The following is a 25045-nucleotide window of genomic DNA, read 5'->3' on the forward strand; positions in this document are numbered from 1 at the left end:
AGAGCAGGGCTTTTCAACCAGTGGTATGTATACCACTAGTGGCAGGTGGTATGCGACCATCCTAGAGAAATGTAGCAGGGGAGGGGAATGAGCTGAAGCGACTCAAGCCTGAGGGAGAGGCAGCTGGAGCTGCAGGACTGTTGGGGCTCGGCAGAAGCCCCAGGAGTGCCGGAAGGGCTCCAGCTGATTGGCGCTTCTGGAAGCAGCACAGAGCTGGAGGTGAACTGAAGAAAAAGGGGGAGAGGAGAGGATATAAAAGGAGGTGGTTTGGGCAGGAATGGGGGAAAAAAGACAATAGGGAAAGAGAAGGGGATGGAGAAGAAGGTGTGGAAGGAGAGCTCAGCAGGCAGAGAGGAAAAAGACAGGGAAGAAGTAGCAGCTGTTGCTGGAAGAAAAGGTCCCCTGGTTCATTTTCTCCAGCCAGGAGAATGCAATCAGTGCTGATGAAGTGAAAAGCCTGGAGACGAGCATGTCAAAAAGGAGGTGGGTTTATTTTGGAAGCCAGTGGGTTCCTGGTCATCTGGCAGCTTGGATGGATTACCATAAGGATTTTTATACAGTTTTTACAGCGTTTTGTATTTCAGAGGCTCAGTTTGTGTGCTTTGGTTATTGGAATATTTTAGTCTGTTTCACAAAGGCTAGCAATGAGTCCAAAGTGTTGGCTTCCGTAGGTTTAATTCCTTTAAACAAATGTAATTAGTTTTACACCCTTATCTTGAGTCTGTCTATGGCTTTTGACAAGTTTTCTTTGTAGGTAAACAGGCTTAATTTAAACTTATCACTTTTCACAATTGCCAAGCTTTTGCTACATTGCTTAAACTGAGACATGCCTGAGGCAGCTTAAAGAAAAAAAACCTGGAGTTTAGTATTTCTTTATTCTGGGAGGCTTTTGTGAGCCTTTCTTGCTTTCCACTTGATTCCTGTGTCTTTAAGGGTACAGGGAAGGGACTGGGGTGGTGGTTGCATTCTTACTACACTATGAAAGTAGAGCTCAGAAGGCAGGGAGAAAGAAGAGAGGGAGAGAGGAAGAATGGCTGACCAGCTAGTTCAGGGGTCTACAAACTTAGCAACTTTAAGACCTGTGGACTTCACAACTTCCAGAATTCCTCAACCAGCCATGATGGCTGAGGAATTCTGGGAATTGAAGTCCACTAGTCTTAAAAGTGCCAAGTTTGTAGACCCCTCTTAAAAGTGCCAAGTTTGTAGACCCCTGAGCTAGCTGGTAGTGGTGCATATTAATAAACATGGATAAATTCATCATACATTTGTCAGTGCAAAGGGAAAGTGATTCAGCAAAGGAACAGCCCCTGAAGAAATTGAAACCAGTACTTTTTTACTTTTTTCTACAGTTTGTAACATTTTATTAGATTATAGCAGGGGTCTTCAAACTTGTCCCTTTTATGACTTGTGGACTTCAACTCCCAGAATTCCTCAGCCAGCGTGCCATAAAAAGGTCATAAAAAGGACAAGTTTGAAGACCCCTGGATTATAGAATAAAATACAAAAATACAAAAGCAAATAGTAGGATACTGTGGGGAGGAAAGGGGGGGAAGTGAAGGGAAAAAGGGAAAAAGAACAGACTTCCTCTGTTGCAGTAGAAGGAAGCATTAACCCTGAATCTCAACTTTTTACTTTTCCATAATATTATAAACTAGCCATTTCTATAACAACAAATGAATCTAATCAGTAAAACCCAAAATCCCCCCTTTTTTAGTCATCAAGTTTTTGACACCTTGTTTGCATACCTGATTGCATACCTGATTTTCATTTTCTATATGGTTGAAATACATACTAGTCACTTTGGAATGTCCTGCCAGGTCCTCTTTCTTTTCTGCACCTGTATTATATAAGATTATGAACTCTATATTACTCAGCTGATTCTCACATAGGAATAATATAAAACTGACATCAAAAGGGTAATCACATAGTAGTAGTCATCTTATAGTAAAACAAAATTACAATAGTTGAGTAGGGTTTTCACTATTTGCACCCTCCATAACACAAAATTGGCCTGGCAACACCTTTTTTGGTATTATCTCCAGGCTTAATTTTTTTTTAGCTGAGGCAATGTTAACGCAGTGTTTTCGCCTTATTCCAACATGATTAAAAGATAACCTGTAAACCTGTTAGGAGAGAAATCAGGTGTTTGCAATGACAGAGCCTGGAGCAGTAGGATATGAATCAGCAATAGGGATTACAAATTTCATCCTGATACAACTTTGTGCTGACCTTCTGCAAACATCTAGCTAGTACAGGCAGTAGAAACAGAGGGCACTAAGAGTAGTTCATTGAGGCTCAGAACAATAAGACAATATGTATATAATCTGCCCAGCATTCTACTAGAATTATTCAGATTAGAGAAATCAGGGCATGAATCAGCAGCTATGCAATCTTAGCCATGAAGAACAGATGGATTCTGTGAATATTCATCAAATAAAAATTACAAATGTTGATGGCTATACTGATAAAAGGTTTTAAGAAAAGTTCTGTGTTGAGTTAGATTTCAGAAGTACAGTAATCTTGTCCATGTTTAGTTTGAGATAGTGATGACATCTAGGTTAAAAAATGGTGCCAGGCTCTTGGAAAGATATGCCCAAAAAGGATGTGGCATTTCTTTCTTGTAAGAGGAGAAATTGGGCAAAACAGAGCTCTATGTGCTCAGAACAGGACAGTGTCTGTCTCCCTTGAAAGGGAAAGATGGCATATCATCATAGAAAACAGAAAATAGTCAGTTTTATTTGATTAACTAGTTCCAGTATGACTGATATAGAAACACCTCTGCATTTCCTGCAACAAAGATATCAAATTATGCAGTGAAGTACCTTAATATATTCTACAATATTCAGATGTATATACTTCAAAATCTCACAGCTAAATCTCTTAATATTTTGTTACCTCTATCTGTGATCTGAAATAGTGGTTTCACAGTTGGCACACTTTGAACTAATTTCTGAAAAATGCTAGGTAGATTAAATGGTTTAAATGTTTGCTCTTTCTCATTCGATAAATGTTGACTCTCTTTGAACAAGCTGAAAGAAAGTTTTAAATCAATGAAAGAAACATGGAAATATGTGAGACACATATTTTATTTTACTTTGAAATAAAAGATAAGAATATAAAAAAATGCATAATCTAATCTAATGTCCTCACTGGATAATGTCTATTGAGCAACTTGCTTAATAGAAATATGAAAAGCATAGGAAAAATACAAAATTGTTACAGAATTATTGACCTACCTATGACTAAAACTGTTAATACAAACTTTTCTTTTGGAAAACAAGTACATTATTGCTACAAATGTTTTTAAACTTTGTAGCATATTATTAGTTTTAATTTAGCACTAATTTGAAAGTCACCTTTGATGGCATACAAGTTTGATAAATAAAAATTTTAAGAACTGACATGAAGCTAATCCATAAAAGGCACTACATTCAACTAAAATTACACAATATAAATTAAAATAATACTGGAAATTCCATTTATTACACAACTGGTTTTTTTGCAAATAACTTCTTTAAAACTACTAGCAATATATATCATTGTATTGTAACACTTTAAAAATTGATAAAAGTGAAAGGAGAGACAGTCTGGTGTAGTGGTTCTAATCCCACCTTAGCCACAAAGCCAGCTGAGTGACCTTGAGCCAGTCGTTTCTCTCAGTCCTAGGAAAGAGGCAATTGCAAACCACCTCTGAAAAGTTTGCTAAGCAAACTACAGAAACTTTTCCAGTCAGTTTCCAAAAATTGGACACAATTGAATAGAAGAGGAAAAGGTTAAATAGTCCACTGCCATTTGAAAAGAAAGCATACATAGATGGTACTTTCCAAAGACATGTATGAAAGCCATGATTCAGGGGCAAGGCTAGTCAGATGCTAGAGCAAGTGCAGCTATTTTTAAAAAATGTTTCTGGACACCTAGCCTAGAATTTCCTAAATGGATGGATGAGACATTCCTCTCAAGCAGATAGGCTGACCAGAATCAGTTTCTAAATTTGATTCATAAATGAAAGATAAAAAATGTACCCCAACTTTTGTTCTAGCTTCACTTTTTTTCTTTGTCTTTTGGTTTTATTCTTGACTTGTTGTTCTTTTTAGCTTTAATTTGTTTAATTTTAGTCTCAGTATTTTTTTCAATGAAAAGGCAAAAAATATACATAAACTTAATGTTTTATAGCTAAATAATATCAGGATGCTATTATTTGAAAGGTTTAGTTTATTTTTAACAGTGTTTCTTCAAGTATTATCTACTTTTTTGCAATACTTTAAAATGGGAACAGAAGAGGGAACATAACAATATAAATTAGAGATACTATATTAAATACTAGTGTGGAGATGTCCTTTGACTATTAGAGCAAACATTATATGGAAAACCATGCTATTTCTTTGAGGGTTCATATGTTGCTTACTTTTTGTTGCTAGAGTGAATTCATGTTGTCTAGGAACTGTATTTGTTCTTTAAGTTGAGGTATTCCTTGTCTAGAGTGGTTATATAATTACTTATATTATATGAGGAGTCAGTCATCATTTGCTCCAAAACTGATTTGATCTAGGAGCCAACAGCAACCTCTTAGAACAGACACACCAGTGATGGGATTCAAATATGTGAACAACCGGTTCTCTGTGTGGATGCCGCTTCCGGAAGTCCATTCTGGTCCTGGGCAACAAAAAATTAGCTACTAGTTCTGCTGAAGTGGTGCCAACCGGCTGAATCCCACCACTGAGTCACACCTTTTCCCAGGATCACATAGCTACCCTTTTATACTTTTTAGGCAATGTAAGATGACTCCATTCCACTCTAAGGTAATCACTGCGAGGGAACTTTCACATTAGGAAACTATAATATAACCCTTTTTGCACTAGTCAACCTATGTGTAAATATTATATTGAAAATCTTTATTTAAACCTGTTAGAACAGAAATATATCTGCAAAATAGTAAGTAAAGCAGATACAATTTGTAATAGTATGAATTTGTAAGGGGGAAAGCTTCTGGACAGTAAAGATTTCAACATTCAGTAACCTCTTTATAACTCATATTTTAATGTGATAAATTTGATTTTAAAATGCCACCTTTCATCAAAATCCTTCTTTCTTTCTTGATTTTTTGCTCTTTCCTCTATCACATTAGAATCCTCTTCCATCTGTTCAGTATGCTTTTGATCTTCTGTAACATTGCCTAAATGCTAAAAGATAAAACGCATTTATTTTGTGCAAATGTTCTGTTTATTTTTATCCCATCTTTATTACATTTATAAATAACTCAAGATAGCGAGCATACCTAATCTTCCTTCCTTTCTCAAAAAACCAAAGCAAAAACCTTACCCTGTTAGTTACAGAGCTAATCTGAAGTCACTTATTTTTGTCTAACTTTCCATGCGTAGGTGCACAAGCCAAATAGTCTTTGACTTTTCTCCTGGCAGAATGTACTTAACTAGGTGTTAGGCTTCACCTATCCCTATAATGTATTTCTTATAAATACATTTCCTTTCTGTTATAGTTATAGTTATTCATTAATCACTGCTTAGATTAAATTCCAACCTTCAGAAATACTTCATACACTCCAATCTCTAATACAGGGATGTCAAACTGCTGGCCCATGGGCCGGTTGCATCATGTGGAGGCCGCACCCACCCCAGCTCCGGCAATGCGAAAAAAGTCACAATACGTCATGACACATCACGTGAGGGGGCGAGTTTGACACCTGTGCTCTAATACATTACTTTTCCACTGTGATCTGATGCAGTGACATGTTCACACAGACTGCAACATAAGCACTTACCTCTTTGAAGTAGTTCATTTTCTTTTCTAGCTCTTTTGCAGTTTTGACAAGTTCAGCTGATTGCTGTTTGAGAACTGCTGCATGAGTAAGAGTTTCCTTTGTGTTCTGCTGCAGAGAAGCACTTTCATGTGTTAAGGAATCAATAAAACACACACTTTAACATTCAAATAAAAACCTAAAAAGGAGCCACAATTCTGCTCATAGTTATGAAGAGTTCATTTTCATTTAAATACCTGAAATCAATGAATTGATTTTCCATAATTTGAATAGTTTTATTCTCCATCCAAATTTACCAGTTTGTGACTAACATCTTGATGAATCGTTTGTTATTAGCCCCCCAAAGTATACAATATAAAACACATTCAAATCTATATTTAAAAAATGCTAGCTTGTAACTAACATGAAACACATTGTGTTAATTTCATATAGCATTTTAATTATGTGAAATTGACTTCCAAAAATTGGTCCTAGTATTTCAAATTAAATTGAGGATTAGGCTACAGTGCAGTCTAGTGGCCATGGTATAATTTGTATATTAAATGCTCAAACGTTTAGAAAACATTACATAAAACATTTGAAAACATGAAGTTCTGCTAGCTTCTATAAATCTGAGACCAAGTTAGTGATGTTAATTCCATTTCAAATAAAACATGAAATAAAATTGCATTAATGTATTGAATGCATGTACACTGGTATTATACTCTGATAGAATGGTATCCAGGAATAAAACAAATTACTCTGCTCTTGTGTAATCCCTCCTCAAATCTCCAAATTGGTACATTGGACTGAGGGAGCTACTAAAACAAAACTAGAGAGACATACAGGGGGAGAGATGAAGAATAGTGAGGGCATAAGTCTATTTTTAGACATAGGCTATAAGATAAATTTGCTTTAAATTCTATCCCCAAATTTTAAGATGCACTATGACGTATAATGGAATTTACATTTAGTAGTTCTAAAAATAATATATAACTAATTATTATGATAGTCTTTTATTTAACTAAGTAGAATCATTTTAAACCAAATTTAAACTAGTATTTCCTATATCCCTATATGGAGCTTGATTACAATTACGTATCCTGAATGTATGAGCATTGTCCACAATTACTTCTCCTCATTCTAATTTAGTTAGTTTCTTAAATGGCAAAATACATTAATGCTACATTTGCTTTTCAATTGACATAACAGCTTGCAACTATCATGATAGAATCAATAGGAGTTGAATGGATACATATGTGTTGCCCATGAAGAAAGTGACTGAAAGGGACCAGGTTCTGGAAAAAAGATGGTAATGAATTAATCTCATAACTGTTCTGCTTCTTATTAAACAGAAAAGAAGGAAAACTGTCCAAGTTGTTTATTCTAGTGTTCTAGTAGAAATAGTTATTAATAATAGTAATAGTAGCAATATTAGTTAACACACCCGTTTATGATTTTGCTCACATAGCAGTTTTAGGGAGTGGGTGAGGGTTATTGCTATTGCTATCAGGAACCACAATTCCTTCCTAATGTACTAAAAATCATTCTGAAAGCTACCACCATCAATCTAGTTTCTATGAATTTGTGTCATAGCAACACAATATTCATGATATTCAGGTATACATCTTTTAATCATTGTTGTCCCATCTCTTCTTTTATTAAGATAATCTTTTTTTAGCACATTCAGTATATGAATTTTGCTAATTCCTTCCAAATTTAGTTAAACCTAAATTTTATGTCTCAGAACAATTCTACTTCATGCCAATCCTGTCCAGTTTTCTTCTTTTTTTCTTAGTTTTGGGAGATGTACATAGATACATTTATGCATACTTACAAACCTCATGGTATCTTGGAAAAAATGTAACATTAGAAACCCAAATCAGCAGTTCTAGAAAGTGTTTATGAACTGAATATGTAAAGATTAAGTTTATGAGAATGAAAAAATAATTAATCTATGTATAAAATACAGTATTAATCCAAATAAGTATAGTCTTTTAAAAAAAAGCAAACAGACACATTAAGCATAATATGACAGGTTTCAGAATAATGCAATCTTTATCAATAGCTTTTAATTTCAGGGGGAAATGCCATTTCAAATATGCCCATAAGGGAAAATATTCTGAAACAATAATTTAACTTTTATGTTTATTTTAACTCATAGTCTAAGGACTCTGCATAAATGAAATTAAAATTAATTAAAGCATATTTTACTGTGAAGATCTATCAGTTCAGCTTCTTTCTGCCTAAGTAATTTGGAATTTTGTTGAACTTGATCTTGAATTTCTTCATATTCTTTTTTTTCACGATAATATTCTTGGGCAATTGTAGTTTCTAAATATTTTGCTTGGTGCTGCCTGAAAACTTCTTGATATTGATTCATATAATCCTGGTACATTTTTCTTTTAAAACAAGAAAATACAGTCATTTTTCACTGGTGATTAATTGTATTTTCAAAAGATTAGCACATTTTACAATATACACTCTGTTCAACTAAGGTTTTGCAACATTAACACCATTTGCTATTATTTAATTAACTGTGAATATTTCTGACAATTTGTATTTATTACTAATACATATTATTACTATTAACCATCTGTGGCATCCTATTTAAATGCCCATGAAAATATACTTTATATTGTTCTCAATTGCAATTTTCACTTCTATTTACTAATGAACAGAACATCAAATTATTCATAATATAAACATCTCTAATCATTTAACAAAATATGATTAGTAAATCACTGGATATAAAATAGATAATTGGACATTGCTCTTCAGCTCTCAGATTCCTAAAAGGCAGATTATGCATCATGAATACAGTCTGCCAAAAGACTGTATTCCTATTGCCAAAAGATGTAAGGCTGTAATTTCAATGTTCTTTTTCCATAATGTGGGTTTGTAAATCACCCTTTCCCCTTAAAATAATATTTTATATTATTTCAGAATAATTCTGTCATTGATTGATTTGGTCTTATGTATTCAATCTCAATCTTTTAACACTGTAGTGTGTGTGTGTGTGTGTGTGTGTGTGTGTGTGTGTGTGTGTATATATATATATATATATATATATATATATATATATATATATATATATATATATAAAGTATTTGTCAAGGCTTTTTTTAATGTACCTTGCTAATTAACTCTTTCATTCCTGCTTTGGCCTGTCTCAAGGCTTATCCACAGGATATAGTCAACTATGACAGCTCATTATTTGTGCAAATTATTCAAATTGCTAATAAGCCAGCCTCCCAAAATTCTTTATTAGCAATTTGAATAATTTGCACACACACACACACACACACACACACACACACACACACATATATATATATATATATATATATATATATATATATATATATATGTTTTCTGAATGACCAAAGATCCATACACACACACACACACACACACACACACACACTACAGTGTTAAAAGATTGAATACATTATATATATATATATATATATATATATATATATATATATATATATATATATATATATATATATATATATATATATATGTTTTCGTAGATTCTCGCGGGTGTCTGTATGTGTAGATCTAGAGTCTCGGGTTTCTTCCCGCGTTCCTTTCATCTTCAGAAAGTTGTGGCGACGTTTCAACGAAATCCCATCCGTCATCATCAGGCCGGAGTGTTCCTCCTGCTGCTTCCAGGAGCATTGCAGCAGGAGGAACACTCCGGCCTGATGATGACGGATGGGATTTCGTCGAAACGTCGCCACAACTTTCTGAAGATGAAAGGAACGCGGGAAGAAACCCGAGACTCTAGATCTACATATATATATATGTATATATATATATATATATATCTTAATTTAATAAAAATATATTTGATTTGAAAAACTCTACTATTCTGGTTAGTAAACATAATACAGATATTTAAGTCATAATATGAAATGTCTTTCAAATGTTCAGATGTCTTTGCATACTTGTCTTTTTCTGTTGCTTCTTGGTAATTCTGAAGTTCTTTCTGTAAATATTCTTCATGTTTTTTCAAAATAACATATGTTGGTTTCCATCTAGATCAGTAAGTTTAAAATAATAATAATTATCTATTTGTTGAGCCAGCATAAGAACTGTCCGAAGTAACAAAGCTATAATATAATTATCTCTGAACTCTTTCCAGTGTCTCAAGATTTTTTTCACAATATAAAAAAGACGTTGAGACAATGGAAAGAGTGCAGAAAAGAGCAACAAGGATGATTAGTAACTGGAGGCTAAGAATGGTTGCAGGAATTGGGTATGTCTAGTCTAGTGAAAAGAAGGACTAAGGAAGACATGATAGCAGTGTTCTAAATTTTTAAGAGGTTGCCACAAAGAAGAGAGGGTCAACCTATTTTCCAAAGCATCAGAAGGCAAGAAAAGGAACAATGGATGGAAATTAATCAAAGAGAGAAGCAAACTAGAACTAAGGAGAAATTTCCTAAAGGTGAGAACAATTAACCAGTGGAATGCCTTGCCTTCAAAAATTGTGGGTGCCCCATCTCTGGATGCTTTTAAGAAGAGACTGGGCAACTACTTGTCTGAAATTATATAGGGTCTCTTGCTCAAACAGTGAGTTGGACTAAATGACCTCCAAGGTCTCTTCCAATTCTGTTATTTGTTCTAGTGCAATGCATTTTTGAATGACAAGTTAAATGTTATCAATTTACTATTTTCCCTTTTTACTTTTAACTGCTTTATCTTGATTATGCCTCCAATATTGCAAACATTCTTCAAAGGAAAATTGTTTTAAACCTTTGATGATTTGAGTTACATTACTCTGCATATTTTCAGCTTTGTAAAATTTCGTTTAGATGCAATCTGGAAGCAATTTTAAGGAGTGCAAGCAGATATGACATCATTGCATAAATGTCATGACTGACATATTTGTAACATGTATTGTGACATAATAGCATAATTGCATTATTATGTGATGATGTCATTGATCTCTTGGCATCATTTAGACATCACTGTGTTATTATAGACAATTCTTTTTATTGATTTTCAGTGATTTTGAGAATTTTTCCAGTGAAGAGAAGAATAAAGTAAAAAGAAAACCATAAAAATGGCTTATATAAATAAATATTATATACAATATACTTACATGTTACAGTTCTCTTTATTGGTATTATTTTGTCTGCATAAGCTAAGAATTGCTTCCTCACTTTTATTTATTTCTTCATGTAGGTGGCAGATTTCACTCTTTTCCTTCAAAATGTTTGCAGTATATACTGAAAATAATTTTTTATGTTGGTATATAAAGACTTTAAGATTGAAACAAACACTTTGTGACATAGCATAGACATAAACATTTGTTCCCAACCACAGTGACACCAAAATGACAAAGCTTATTTTGTGAAATGATAAAGTATCTCTAGCATTTCATATTTGTATTATGATATCACATGCAGATACGTAAGAGAGAAAATTGCAAGGGAAAAATAACTAAAGTGATAATAGATCTAAGATATTGGAAGGCAGAAATAAAGCTGCTATGGGAAAAGTAGTAAGAATATGAAATATTATATAATATTAAATATTCATGAAATATTAAATATTCAAAATTAAACTCAGTCTGCAAAAGTAAAAATAAATCCATGAATTAAGCCATGGCATGATGTTTTGCTATAATATTACATCCTTTTTATATATTCATAAAATATACTCACGCTGTATCTGTTGTCTTTCATATTCCTTTGAGTAAGATGCTTGTTCAAGCTGAAAAACTGAAGAATATATATACATGTTTTGTATTGATATAAATAAAATTTAAATGTAAAAAAGAAATATGCATTTTCAGTCATAGTTTGGTCAATTTTTATTGCCATTCTATATGAATTTAAGTAGGTGAATCATAGTATGCAATTTTCCCTATTTATTCCGGCTCTAACTGTGTATCTCCAAATTACTTTTACTATTACAGTTTATAATTATTTTTCTTGCTTACAGCATCCCCTTGTAATATCCATTTTAATAGGCCAGAAGGCAAAATAATAGAAATATTAGTAAGAAAAAGCAAATTGAAAATGAGAAGTAATAGAAGAGTTCAGGGCTAACAGATCTGATCTGCAAATATCTGAATGATCTTTAGTTGTAATTTCTTAAACCATTGTCTGCATCAAGAAATACTTTGGTGAGACTATAACTAGTGACATTTCTGTGTAATGTTACATCCTCTCATAAAGAGATTATATAAACGCCATCTGTACAATTAATTCAGATAATTCTAAAATTTTGAATACCTGGGATAAAAAGTTACAAATTTCTTTTAGTAACTATTTTTTAGGATGAAACTTTCCAACCTACCAAGTTGTAGCAGCAGTTTGTCCAGATTGCTTAAGAGAGTGTCGGCCATTTTGCAACCTAAATTTAAAAGCAGAGAATCACTCAAATAATATTTGTTTTATTGTTTGTTGATTTATTCTAATTCTTATATTCAAACTTATTCATTAATAATTGTTATAATCATTATTCCCAATGTAAGCTTTTATGAGGGGGTAATTTACAAATAACAGCAAAGATGCAATATTTCAAGAAAGGCACTAAAGAGAACACAGAAGTTAGAAATCTGTAGAGATTTGAGATTAGAGATCTGACAGGCAGGCTCCAAACTTTCAAGAAGAAAGTGTTAACAGATTTTTGGGGTACTTAGGATACCCCAACTTTTTGTCAATATATTAAATCAGTTTCTGAAAATTATAGAAGATTTATTATATAAGCAACAGCTATAGGTTTCAGGTGGGAGGTAAGGTGATATGTAGGCACGCTATCAATGTTCTGACTCATGAAAATAGCCATCATGTTCTGAGTGAAGCCTTTCCCCACTGTGATATGAATCAAAAGGTAAAATTAATAAATACTTTGTTTTCCCCAAAATAAGATCCAACTGGAAAATAAGCCCTAGCATGATTTTTCAAGACACTTGTAATATAAAATAAAACCCCCAAAATAAGCCCCAGGATTGTCAACCAGATGGACTCATTTTAGTACCGTATTTCCCTGAAAATAAGACCTTACCAGGAAATAAGCCCTAATGCATCTTTTGGAGCATTACTCAATAATTGAATTGAATTGTACTAAAGAGATGTGGATCTCATGGCTGATTGTTCAAAATGTTTTGTTCTTCAAATATTTTAACTTCCAAGCATCTTTTCAAAGTGCCTAACTTGAAACAAATTACATGCTTTAGCGTTTTGTACCAAACATGATATTTTTTGTATAGACAAGACTGTGTTCCAATGCCTCTTTCTTCTTTACTGATAGATTATTTGTCTTATTTTTTATACATGAGTTTAAGGTGCTTCCTCATATTTTCCCCCTTAACAACATGACTTGAGATTTGGTCTGTTTGATTTCTCCTCCAACTTTGTTTTCAGTTGTGTAAGTATATTAACAGAGAATTCAAAAAGGGAAAACCTTTGTACACACCAATCTATACAAACATTATTTGAGGGGAAGATGGTGCTTCCCCCACCCCCTTACTTCAGTTCTAATATCCTACTAACTTCCCTCCCTATAATAAAAAATAAAAAAAATATTTATAAGTAAATAATTATTTTTATTTATAAATAAAAATAAATATTCCACCAGAATAAAAAAAGCTGGCATGTAAAGCAATTTTGCAGCTTTAAAATAGTTTCATCTATCACACTTCCACAAATGCAAGCTTGTTCAAGTTTCTATTTCCCATTTTCCTCAGCCAGACCCCTCAGCAGCTTTTCTCCAGCCTCTTCCTCTCCCCTGAGGGTTTTAACTGTAGCTGGGAAAGCAAATATTTAAGGAATAAGTATTGGAAACACCGAGGGCTGCAATCAGAAAGAAATCCATATATTTTGGGCAGCAGAAGCAATTTTTTCCCCTCACTTTAAAAATGAAGGCTTCTTAGCTTTTAAAGAGTGCAGTCAGGGGTCCTCAGGGTGTAATATAGCAACAGTTCAGTGATTGGCTGCTAGGCCTTTGACTTTGTCCAATAAAATTCAGTAACTGCTCTGGCAGGAGAGGAACAGGGAGGAGCCTTTTGAAAAGGAGTTGGATCAGTGGTGGGATTTAGCCAGTTCGCACCAGTTCGGCAGAACTGGTAGCTAATTTTTTGTTGCCCAGGCCCAGAATGGACTTCCGGAAGCGGCATCCACACAGAGAACCAGTTGTTCACGTATTTGAATCCCACCACTGAGTTGGGTTGAAGGCAAGAAAAGATTAGATTAGAGTCCTTATTATTCTCATTTTCTAAAGTTACCAGGTAAATCAAAATAGCAATATCACTTATATACTGCTCACATAGTGCTCTACATCTCTTTCTGGGCAGTTTACAAATGTCAGCACATTGCCCCCAACAATCTGAGTCCTCATTTTACCAACCCAGAAGAATGGAAGACTGAATCAACCTTGAGCCAGTCAGGATCGAACTCCTAGCAGTGGGTAAAGTCAGCCTGCAAATACTACAGTCTAACCATTGCATCATCACGGCTCCTAGATTATTAGTTTCTAGATCTGTTTTATTTGATGGTATGTTTCTCAATTCTCTACTGATATTCTTTGTTTAGCTATCACAATTAGGACCAGCAACTTGATCTTTAAGCAAAACAATTGCTAAGTGAACCCAAATTGTGCTTATGATCTTACTTCGGGTTTCCTTTGCTTTATAAACTAGGGAAGATTGTAAATATGAAGATTGATCGTACAGTTATTTATTAATCACTGTTGTAAATGTGAACGGTCACTAAATGAGGCAGTTGCTAAATAAGGACTACCTATATCTTATTTGAGTTCTGTCTTATGGATACAAATCCTATGAATAAGGAAGTAATTGGGAATAGTTAATAAACTTCTTTGAGGGTTGTTCAGAACCTTCTTGTATTTCAAGGGAAGAGAAGGAGCCACCTCACAAATACATTTGCAAACAGAACAGTCTATTTTTAAAATGTATTCTTTGTTTTTAAAATAATGACAAAAAGATGCAAAAATATATTTTTTTAAAAGTGAAAAAAAGAAAAAGAAAAAAGGTGTAATATATCATCTTAGCTATTAATAGTTACAATTTGATAGTTACTTGATGCAATTATTCAAATACATTTCTAATACATTGATATAACTATAATTTTAACTGTAGTTTATATAAACGAGTCCCACATTTCATTGCATTTGTCCATACAAAGTCTATGTCCTGGGCAATCTACTCATAGGTGGCAGACAATCAGGTCTTCAATCCATTGGGTCAGTGGTGGGATTCAAATATGCGAACAACTGGTTCTCTGTGTGGATGCCGCTTCCAAAAGTCCATTCTGGGCCTGGGCAACAAAATAGCTATGGTTCTGCCGAACTGGTGCGAACTGGCTGAATTCCACCACTGCATTGGGTGAAAGAGGCCATACATTTATCTTTCCAATAATGCAATATTAGTCTTTTGGCTATGGTGAGGGCACATAGAATCCATTTACATTATCCGGTTGTCAGATTCCAGGTAGTAAGTATGTAGCTATACTCTGAAAAAAATTGGCTTATGTGATAAATATTTTTTTTTAATTCTGAATTACAGGGTCTAGTGTTTGACCCAGACAGGAATAAACCACAGGGAAAAAAGTCTTCCAGAACTTTGAGAGAAAACTACAGTGGTTATCATTCATTTTAATGTATTGTTTTGTCACCTTTAAAGTCTTTTATGGTTCTGAATCTCTAGGGTCGTCATTTCCCAATATCATCTGCATTCCCAATTAGTTTGAGTTGGGTGGTCACACTCCAGTTCCTTCTCTTAGGAACTGCTTTTTGCAGTTATAGACCATTTGCTCAGAACTAGCTTGCCTCAAAAAGGACGTGGTGGCTCAGTGGGTTTGGACGCTGAGCTTGTCGATCAGAAGGTCGGCAGTTTGGCGGGTCAAATCCCGAGTGCCGCGTAACAGAGTGAGCGCCTGTTACTCGTCCCAGCTTCTGCCAACCTAGCAGTTCGAAAGCATGTAAAAATGCAAGTAGAAAATAGGGACCACTACGGTGGGAAGGTAACAGCGTTCCGTGCGCCTTTGGCATCTAGTCATGCCGACCACATGACCACGGAGACGTCCTTGGACAAACGCTGGCTCTTTGGCTTTGAAACGGAGATGAGCACCAGCCCCTAGAGTTGGAAACGACTAGCACGCATGTGCGGGGGAACCTTTACCTTTACCTTTTTTTTTAGCTTGCCTCAGGACACCATAATGGCTCCTTTCCTCCGGTTTTTAGAAAGTCTGTTGAAATATGGCAGTTTCATTAGGTCCCAGAGGTTGGGATGTTAAAATTGCTCCCTCTGGTGAAGAATTTTTTTTTTAATTTTTGATCCTTTGATTATGAAATTCCTGTCTGTTCACTTGCTTCTTTTTCTTTCGCTAAGGAAATAATAATAATAATAATAATAATAATAATAATAATAATAATAATAATAATAATAATAATAATAAGTTGGAAGGGACCTTGGAGGTCATCTAGTCCAACCCCCTGCTCAGGTAGGAAACCCTATACCATTTCAGACAAACAACGGCTGTCCGGTCTCTTCTTAAAAACTTCCAGTGTTGGAGCATTCACAGCTTCTGGAGGCAGGTTGTTCCACTGGTTAATTGTTCTAACACTCAGGAAGTTTCTACTTAGTTCTAGGTTGCTTCTCTCCTTGACTAGTTTCCATCCGTTGCTTCTTGTCCTGCTTTCAGGTGCTCTGGAGAATAGCTTGGCTCCCTCTTCTTTGTGGCAGCCCCTGAGATATTGGAACACTGCTATCATGTCACCCCTCAGCCTTCTCTTCATTAAACTACATATGTTCTATTATTATTTATATCACTTTGTTCCATTGTTTGTTTATATCTGAATTTATGAAGTTGGGCAATATCCTTCACTCAGAGTCAGCTTTAGTTGAAACAGCTTAAAAGCTTTTTTAAAATACACTGTATCTTACTAATTTTCTACAAAAGATAAAAAATAAAAAAGAATTTATTAAAAAGGGAAAACATAGGGGAAGGCAAAGTGCAAAAGAATAAAAAAACTAAACATAAATAAAGACAGAATAGTTTCCAACTTTCTTCGATAGTTACAAATATAAACAAATTAATATTTTAATCTAAAATTTGATAATACTCAAGATTTCTATAATCATAAACAATTCTAATTGTCAAATCCCAAAATTAATATCATTTCTTTTGGTTACTAGCAAAATGTCCACAAGTGTTTTCCACTTAGAAACAAGGTAGCAGCTTAAAAGCCTTGTAAATAAATAAATAAAACAGTACTTGAGACAATGAAAGCACACTGAATTGCCTTGCTTCCCCAACACATTTTCCCTAATTCAGAACTTTCAAAGAAAAGCAATCAAGATACTCCATCTGCTGGAGAATTTGTGCAGCATATTTGTAAGGAAATACATTGGTAGCCAATACACAAGGAGACTCCTTTGTAAATACTATAAACATTGTATTTGTTTCTTTGTTTGTAAAATTTATTGGCCACAGGGTAATTCCACGTGGCCTACAATCTAAAAAAAGTTAAAACTATACAAAAGCTAAAGCACATAAATCACATACTCTGAAGAGCCAAATACTTGGCCCAATGAAAATATGGGGAGGGCGGAAGCAGGATGTGGGGGGGAGGACAAGGATCTGTTTTTAATCTATCAATCACCTCCACCTTGATGCTCCCCTATTGGAGCCCATTCTATTTCTATTAGTAAAATACAATTAGGTATTTAGGCAGAAGACCAAAACTAAATATTGCAAATACTTTTCAATAGTAATATTAGAAAATTATTTTATCAAACCATTGCATGTGGGAAAGGCAATAGATCCATTACCAAAATGGCCATTTACTGCAGGGTTTTTGGTTAGATGTTTTATTTTATTTTATTATTGTTACATTTTAACACTTTTACTGTAAAGGAAGTGAAAGCTGCTTAGAGTCTTGTTGGATTGGAGCAACATATAAACCTCAGTAAATAAATATTTTTTTATAAAAAACCAAATGAAATACAATAGACTGTTTGATTGCTGGACTGAGAAAATGGAAAGCAAATGAAAGATGAGATAGTCAGGGTGACTTTTGAAAGGATTACAAGTGTATTTGGAGTGTACCACAGTGCAATATTCCGTTATGCAGGGCCTATTTGTAATTTTATATAATTGGAATGTAAACCTAACGAAGCCATCTCAATATGTTTTATTGTCTTAAGATAGTGTATCACATAAATGAATGAACCAAATCTGGAAAAGCATGATATTTGTCATATGTGAATCCTTCTACTGTTTTGCAGGATTGTTGTTATTGCATTTACAGTTTATTAGTTTTTATAGTGAAAGTTGTACGCAATTATAAGACAGCCCAAGTTGTTACATGCTCTTTTATTGGTTCATATTTATTTTGCTATCTCAGGCAATCTCAGATTGCTTATGCAATCACATTGGAACAATTATAGACATTTCAGAAACTACAATCCATACTCAGACCTTGTATATAGAATTAGTTTGCTAATTAATATTATTTCAGTGCATGTCCAAGTAATAAACTATTATTTTCTGAAACTAAGATAGCATTTAGCCTTTAATTGATATTTGATTCATTGGTCTCCTTCTACAATAATATTTTGCTTTTTCAATAGTTATTATTTGATTTATTTTACAGGTGAGTTCATTTATTATTTATGAGAGGATTCTTCTTATTTGGTTTTTTATTGTTATGTCCCCAGAGCCTTTGTAAATAATCAGCATAGAAATAAAGTTTATGTTAGTGTTTTCTGTTTGCGTGTGTGTATGTGTTGATGTTACCCTGACAATAGCATAGAGTCAAGCAGAATCAGTCAAGCAGAAAGACAGATAATTACCTTCCAAGATCACATATGAATTACAAATAATATACAGCAAATTAATTGTGGAACTGCCTATGACAATAGCAATGTTGTAAATGTTATTAACAAAGAATATCAACTAACTGGCCAATCATAAATTGCTTTCAATTGCACTGATTAAATGATTATCAAAATATACAACCAATATACAGCCAATTAATAATATATATTCTTATATTTACCATATATACTCACATATAAGCCCATCCATAGATAAACTAAGCCTCCAATTTTTAACCAAGAGACTGCATTACCTGTGGACAAGTCAACTTTCAAAATTTTCATTTTTAATTTTTTTTACAATTGTTCTGTCTGTAGGTAGTGCATGGTTCATCCATGTTTCATGTTATTTTGATTAAAAATTTGATGGTCAGTTTATCTGTGGATGGGCTTATCTATTGAGTATATATGGGATATATCAGTGCTTAAAGAAAGTACTACAATAATGCATATACTCAAGGATAAGCCAAGCCCAGTCTTTTGATGTTTTTCAAGATTGTATTTTTTTAAAACAGACCTAGAAAATCTCTTTTGGTTACTGGGAAAGACTGCTAAAAATTGTATCTGTATTTTGGTAGAGTTCAACATCCCAAATAAAGGACAAGGAAAGTTAAATTAATCAAGAACATTTTATGAAATACAAGAAAAATAACAAGTGGTGTTTTATTGAAGCAAAGAAATACCAAGAATATGCTGATTATTAAACCATTGCTTTAATACCATTCTTAAAATCTCAAGAGTGACTTTCCAATTACCGGTACATAAAACTATCATCTTTGCAGTACTCCAAGCTCAATACACCAAAGCTAAAGCTCTTTACAATATGAAAAAATCCATATTTTAAAAATGTAACTCAACATGACATTGAGATGTTTAATGTCTTTTCAAAATCATATTAACATACAATATATATTGAGACTAAAACCCAACTATAACAGAACAAAATCAAATGATATAAGTTAAATATTGCTTCCATTGCCAATATAAAAAGTTTAAATATTCTTTGGATCCAAATAATATTGTCTGATGAATTAGTTTTATTTTTAAATCATATTTCATATTTTTAATACCTGGACCTATTCACCCTCCAAAACTGGATATTCTAATTATTCCTTCCACAGATCAGCTCAAATATATAGATAATACTAAATATATTTCACTTTTTAAAACACTGTGAAACTGACTTCCATTCGAGGACAGCATCTCTTTCAGAAACTAAAATTACAAGTATCTGAGAGACTGCTAAGTATAGGCCAAACTGTTCAGTAAATGCATGTTTCAATTGTAATATTGTATATATTGCTAAGCATATGTATCTACTGTATTACTAAGACAATTTAAAGAAAAGATCTTTGTTTAGCCCAAGCGTTCCTACAGAACATCTTTTCTATTTCAGATTTGAGTTATAATGCAATATCAGCCTCACATGTGATTCAAGATCATATCATATCCACTTATCTATTAATAACCAAATATACCTTGAGCCTTTCAAAGCTTCTTCCTAGGGTGCTACATAGTTGATCTATTACCACTGCCTTGACAACCTTTCAAAAAAAGAAAGATTGAAGAATAGCCATGAGTTACCTAGGATTTCAGGATCCAAATTTGGCCTCCGAGAAAGGGGCACACTACCACCCACCCTTTCCAGTTTGTTGGCAGCTGCCTCTCACATAGGGAGTTGTTAACAAACTCATATCCATGCAATGCAGTCTCTTTAAACCCACCATTTCTTTGAAATACAATGTCACCTCATTTTATTTTTTTAGTTCTTCCCATTATGACCTGTCCCATACTGCTGGCAAATACAACTAGATAAAACCAGCCTTGTTTTTTGTTCTGGCAATGCCTACTTGTTTGTATTATTTCTTTGGAAGGCCTTCACAGAAAACAAATTGCTGACTGAAACATATCAGCAAGGAATTGTGTAGAAGGGTAATACAATAGGTACAAGCTTGTATTTACCAAACATCCCAATAAATGTCTGCTGAAGATCTTATGGATCATTTCTCTGCTTCATTTAACAAATGAATAAGAAAAAGATCTTCCAAATTGTGGAAACAGTTAAAGAAAAAAATGGCTGCCAATGCAGAAACTGATTTAAAGATGATATATTAAAAGTGTGCATATACTCACACTCATGCTTGAGGGAGAGGTATGTCAATGCAGTCACCAGATATGAGGAGTGTCTTCACCCCATACTATTAGTCAGATTTGATATGTTATATTGAAATAGGCAAATTTAGTATACTATATTATGCAAATACTTAATGCAACCACTAGGGTCTATTTAACCTAGGTGTGGGTGGGGTCCTTGATGCTCTTTGAACTTGGTTGTTTTCTTGCAGATATTTCATTACCAAACTAGGTAAGATCATCAGTGCTAGTAAAGAATGGGGTTTGCCCTGGAAAGCAGCTAGAATACACAATGAGTGCAAACTGAGTAAATATGCTCTGAAAATAAATATTAGGTAGTTAAATCAGAACATTTTGAACAGGAACTGAAAGTCTTTCAGTCAATTCTCTACCTCCTCGATTGTTGTTATAGTGATCGAAAAAATATGGCCACTAAACAGCCAGTTCTGATAAATTAATCAGATATTTTCCCCACATACTGTAAGTAAATAAGATTCAAGATTCCTGGCTCAAGGTAATAACCATTGATTTTAACAGGAGACATTTAAGCATGAGTTTATTCTTTAACATAAATTATTGTACTGAAATCCTTACAATGTAGTTGTACACATGTCTATTCATGTGTAGTATATTATAAAGAACTTGTTTCCAGATAAGTGTGTACACACCTGTACCCTTAGGCTGTAATAAATATAATCAAGGTTTTGTACCATCACTTGTCTAAGGTCTATGCAATAACTTTGTCATTGTTTTCTGAATGATCAATGTTTACAGATAATTAAGTATACCTGCAAATATTTTGTTTCTTCTTGATCTATACCTGGGTGTTCAGAAATAGAGTACATCTTTTAATAGAGAACATTCAGTACATTCGATGGAACAATCATAGTGCACCAAAGCTTATGCCAAAACTTTATGAATAAAGTGTACCAAGATTTTGTTTCTGCTACAACAGACTAACATGATTGAAGTGATACGGTGTAAAGTTACACACAAACTGTCCACAGGGGCTTTCTTCCAAGTCTTAAACTCATTTACTTTGAAGTCCAGTTTATAGGGTTTTTCCCCTAAAGCACGGTATGTGCACTCGCTTCTTGGATAAACCTATAAAAAGTAAGGTTTGTTTAATGGATCAATGGATCCTGTCTCAAAGGTGAGAGTAAATAAGTAAATAAGTTGTACTGTGGTATCAATTCTTCTGAGGGATCTCTCAGTGCATTTCAGATTGAGATTAATTAAAATCTCCAGATTAATATACTTTTTCAAAGTGGGAATTCTTATGGAATTTCAATAGGCAGCATATTTTTTTCATGTCTCCCCCCTTTTTTTAATCCTTCCTGAAAATCATCAATATCTAACACATTCCACATAAAACACAACATGAATTAGTTATCTGCATCTGTTAATTAAATTAACTCCAAAGATTGAAATTCTACGAATATTTGTGGGAGGTGTCAAAAGGCCATTAAAATGTTTCATTTCTTCCTATTTCTTGTAGATTCAGCTTTTGATTGTTCCTTGGGATGCCATGAGTTTAATATATATATATATATATATATATATATATATATATATATATATATATATATATATATATATATATATATATATATATATATATATATATATATATATATATATATATATATATATATATATATATATATATATATATATATATATATATATATATATATATATATATATATATATATATATATATATATATATATAAGGGGTCTATACAACTTTTTAAGGCTGCAGCCCTATGGAAACAGAACCTGGGAATAAGCCTTCTTGCCCGCAGATTGAGGTTTATACCACAGAGTCAAGAAACATGCCCAGGACTGACATCTCTGTTTGTTTTAAATCCAAATACATCTGCTTGAAACGAATCGGATCGGCGAACTGCCTAGCGCGGGTCTGGCGCTTCTGCCTCCACGACGACTTTTCCCAAGTACGGGTTACGCACCCTTTCCTTCTTCACTTTTGCGCTAGCTCTCCTGACGGCGTCTATGAAAACGAGCGATACTGAAAGGCTTGCCATTCCGCTAGTTGCAAGCTTCGCATAAATGATGACAATGGCTCGGAGGGCTTTCACCCCCCCCACCCCCCCCCTCAAGCGAACGCGGTAGATATGTGAAAATAATATCAGGCTTATCCGTCAGAATGAACGTCGGCGCATAGCCAGGCGTGCAGTAATCTGACCCGACACCTCCAAACTATCTGCGCTATGTATCTGCCGCCTGATTTGCCAGATCTTCCCGAGAAAAAGTCGCCTGGTGCTTGATACTGGAGAAAAAGCGGTGGGAGAACCTCCCTCCAGCCTCAGATTTCTCTCCCCAGACAAGAGATCGCTGCTCGCATCTCACTCAAGCTGGAGGTGTTTTGTTTTTGTTTTTGTTTCTCACTGCAAAAAGAACACGCCAAATGATCTCCACGGCGATTGCTTTATAATTCGCATTTCTAAGGCCTCCCAACTTTTCCACGACGAGGGAAGAAATCTCCCCCCCCACAAGTCTCCCATTAAGAGAACATCCCTTTTGAGAATTGCCCCCCCCCCGCGCGCAAAGGATTAATAATAAGCAAGGCAACGTTGCTAAAAGGCTCTGCCTTAAGTTACTATTCAGTTCATTTCCGAATATTAAGAGATGGGTGTCAGTTTTTGAACGCTGTTCTTTAATGTTCCGGGCAGGGAAAATAAGAGGTGTCTTAGATATGATTTTGAGGCGAGCCTTCCCGCAACCTAAGGACGCTCGGATGTGCTGAAATACGAATCCCACGGTCCCGATCAACTTGTCCCTTAATCGGAGGATGTAACCACCACCAATCTAGAAAGTACCAGCCTGGGGGCGGGGGGGGGAGGGTGTTCTAGAGTAAATCGGACACCTTGGGCAGTTTTCCTGCATCGCCTTCTCCTCCTCATCAAGTTGCAGCTCACGTCTCTCTAGAGAACGAAAACAACGAATACGAAATAATTATTTTTCTTTTTAAAAGCAACTTCCCCAAGCATTATAGTAAATGTGTGTGGGGTTGTGGTTTTTTTGTTCATTTCGATCGAGGGATGGGCCCTTTACCTAATATTAAATTGAAGAGGGCGGAATTAATTCTTATCACTAAGATCTGCTCAATACTGTAAAAGATTTCTTTGGAAGTTGCTTGTCCTGACCTACAAATGACTTCTCACTTCTTTCCCGGATTTTCTAAATGTTTATTCGAGGCTGCTGAAGCGCAAAGATGTGATCTGAAATGGTGGGGTTGGCTGCCGGTTGAGCAGAAATTAAGGAAGCCAATGGTGTGTGTGTGTGGGGGGGGAAAGATCCCACCAAGAAAGGTCGCTAACGGGGTCCTGAATGCCCAATGAAGAGAAAAAGGCGATGGTTTCCAAATATTCTTTCACAGTTTTAAAAATAGATTTATAATGGTTGAATCAGTATCGGAAACCTTCAACTGTTCGGGAAAGCGAATTTCAGTCTCCTGGACGGCTTCTATCTTCCTCACCCTTGGAAGTAAATTTCAAGTGTCGGTGAGGACTCACAGTCATCCAGACAAAGGTGTCCGAAGATTGAAACATCGTTAACTGGACACAATTTTGTTAGCTTGAGATGTTTCGCTGCTGATCCAAGCAGCTTCGTCCATCAGAAATTGATGAAACCCGCACAACAAATTAGCTGTTTTCTGTGTTCCCACTACAAATCGAAGTATAAGATAACTAAATGACTGGGTTTACACACCATGCTCTCACCACAAAAACATAAAACAACCTAAACAAACCAAGTTTAATATGCTGACATATAGCCAGTAGATCTTTTACTTGACTCGTAACTCATGGTCTATATAATATGAAGACAGTACAGTCATTGAATCTTAGAACTAACTTTGGTTCAGCAAAAATTACATTGGCTTACATTCATGCCTTCCATAACTGAGGACCCTGCTGTAGGCTAAACGCAGGTGTGAAGTGTACGCGCGCGTGTTCGTTCATTACCTCCCCAGTATCTGGGGGCAAAACGACCCTCTAATATTCCAGCGATCCGCCACAGGTTTCCAGCCTGTTCCGCGCCAGTTGCTTCAGAACCAAGCGTTAGAATCGATACCATTTACTCCGCAGTTCACTGCCAATGGGGTTCCAGACCGAGAGGAAAGCTGAAAATGAAGAGAAAGAGCTTTATTTCCCGGACTTTCAGGATGCGTGTTTGCCAGCCCGCTACGTTAGGAAACGGGGACCTGGGCACAGTTACACAGCCCTCGCTTTGGAGTGCAGGAGTTTCAAATTCAGGTCCTGCCACTGCCAGGTGCAA

The 25045-nt window shown here is 34.8% G+C and overlaps 1 protein-coding gene across 1 annotated transcript in view; it reads right to left on the reverse strand.

Moving 5' to 3' along the window:
- The window catches only part of LOC310634509 (protein SIX6OS1), a gene marked incomplete at both ends in the record, with an annotated part of 40465 nt that extends 15621 nt beyond the window's left edge, over positions 1-24844 (reverse strand). The window contains 9 exons of the mRNA XM_083352933.1: positions 1746-1837; positions 2896-3029; positions 5068-5180; positions 5777-5897; positions 7008-7050; positions 7967-8154; positions 9709-9798; positions 23634-23691; positions 24733-24844. Of these exons, the coding sequence (XP_083209059.1) occupies positions 1746-1837; positions 2896-3029; positions 5068-5180; positions 5777-5897; positions 7008-7050; positions 7967-8154; positions 9709-9798; positions 23634-23691; positions 24733-24844 (951 nt within the window). The remainder of the gene's footprint in view (positions 1-1745; positions 1838-2895; positions 3030-5067; positions 5181-5776; positions 5898-7007; positions 7051-7966; positions 8155-9708; positions 9799-23633; positions 23692-24732) is intronic.
- Between the last annotated feature and the right edge of the window lie 201 nt (positions 24845-25045).

The sequence above is a fragment of the Vipera ursinii genome (genome assembly GCF_947247035.1).
Source record: "Vipera ursinii genome assembly, chromosome: 1".
NCBI lineage: Eukaryota > Metazoa > Chordata > Lepidosauria > Squamata > Viperidae > Vipera > Vipera ursinii.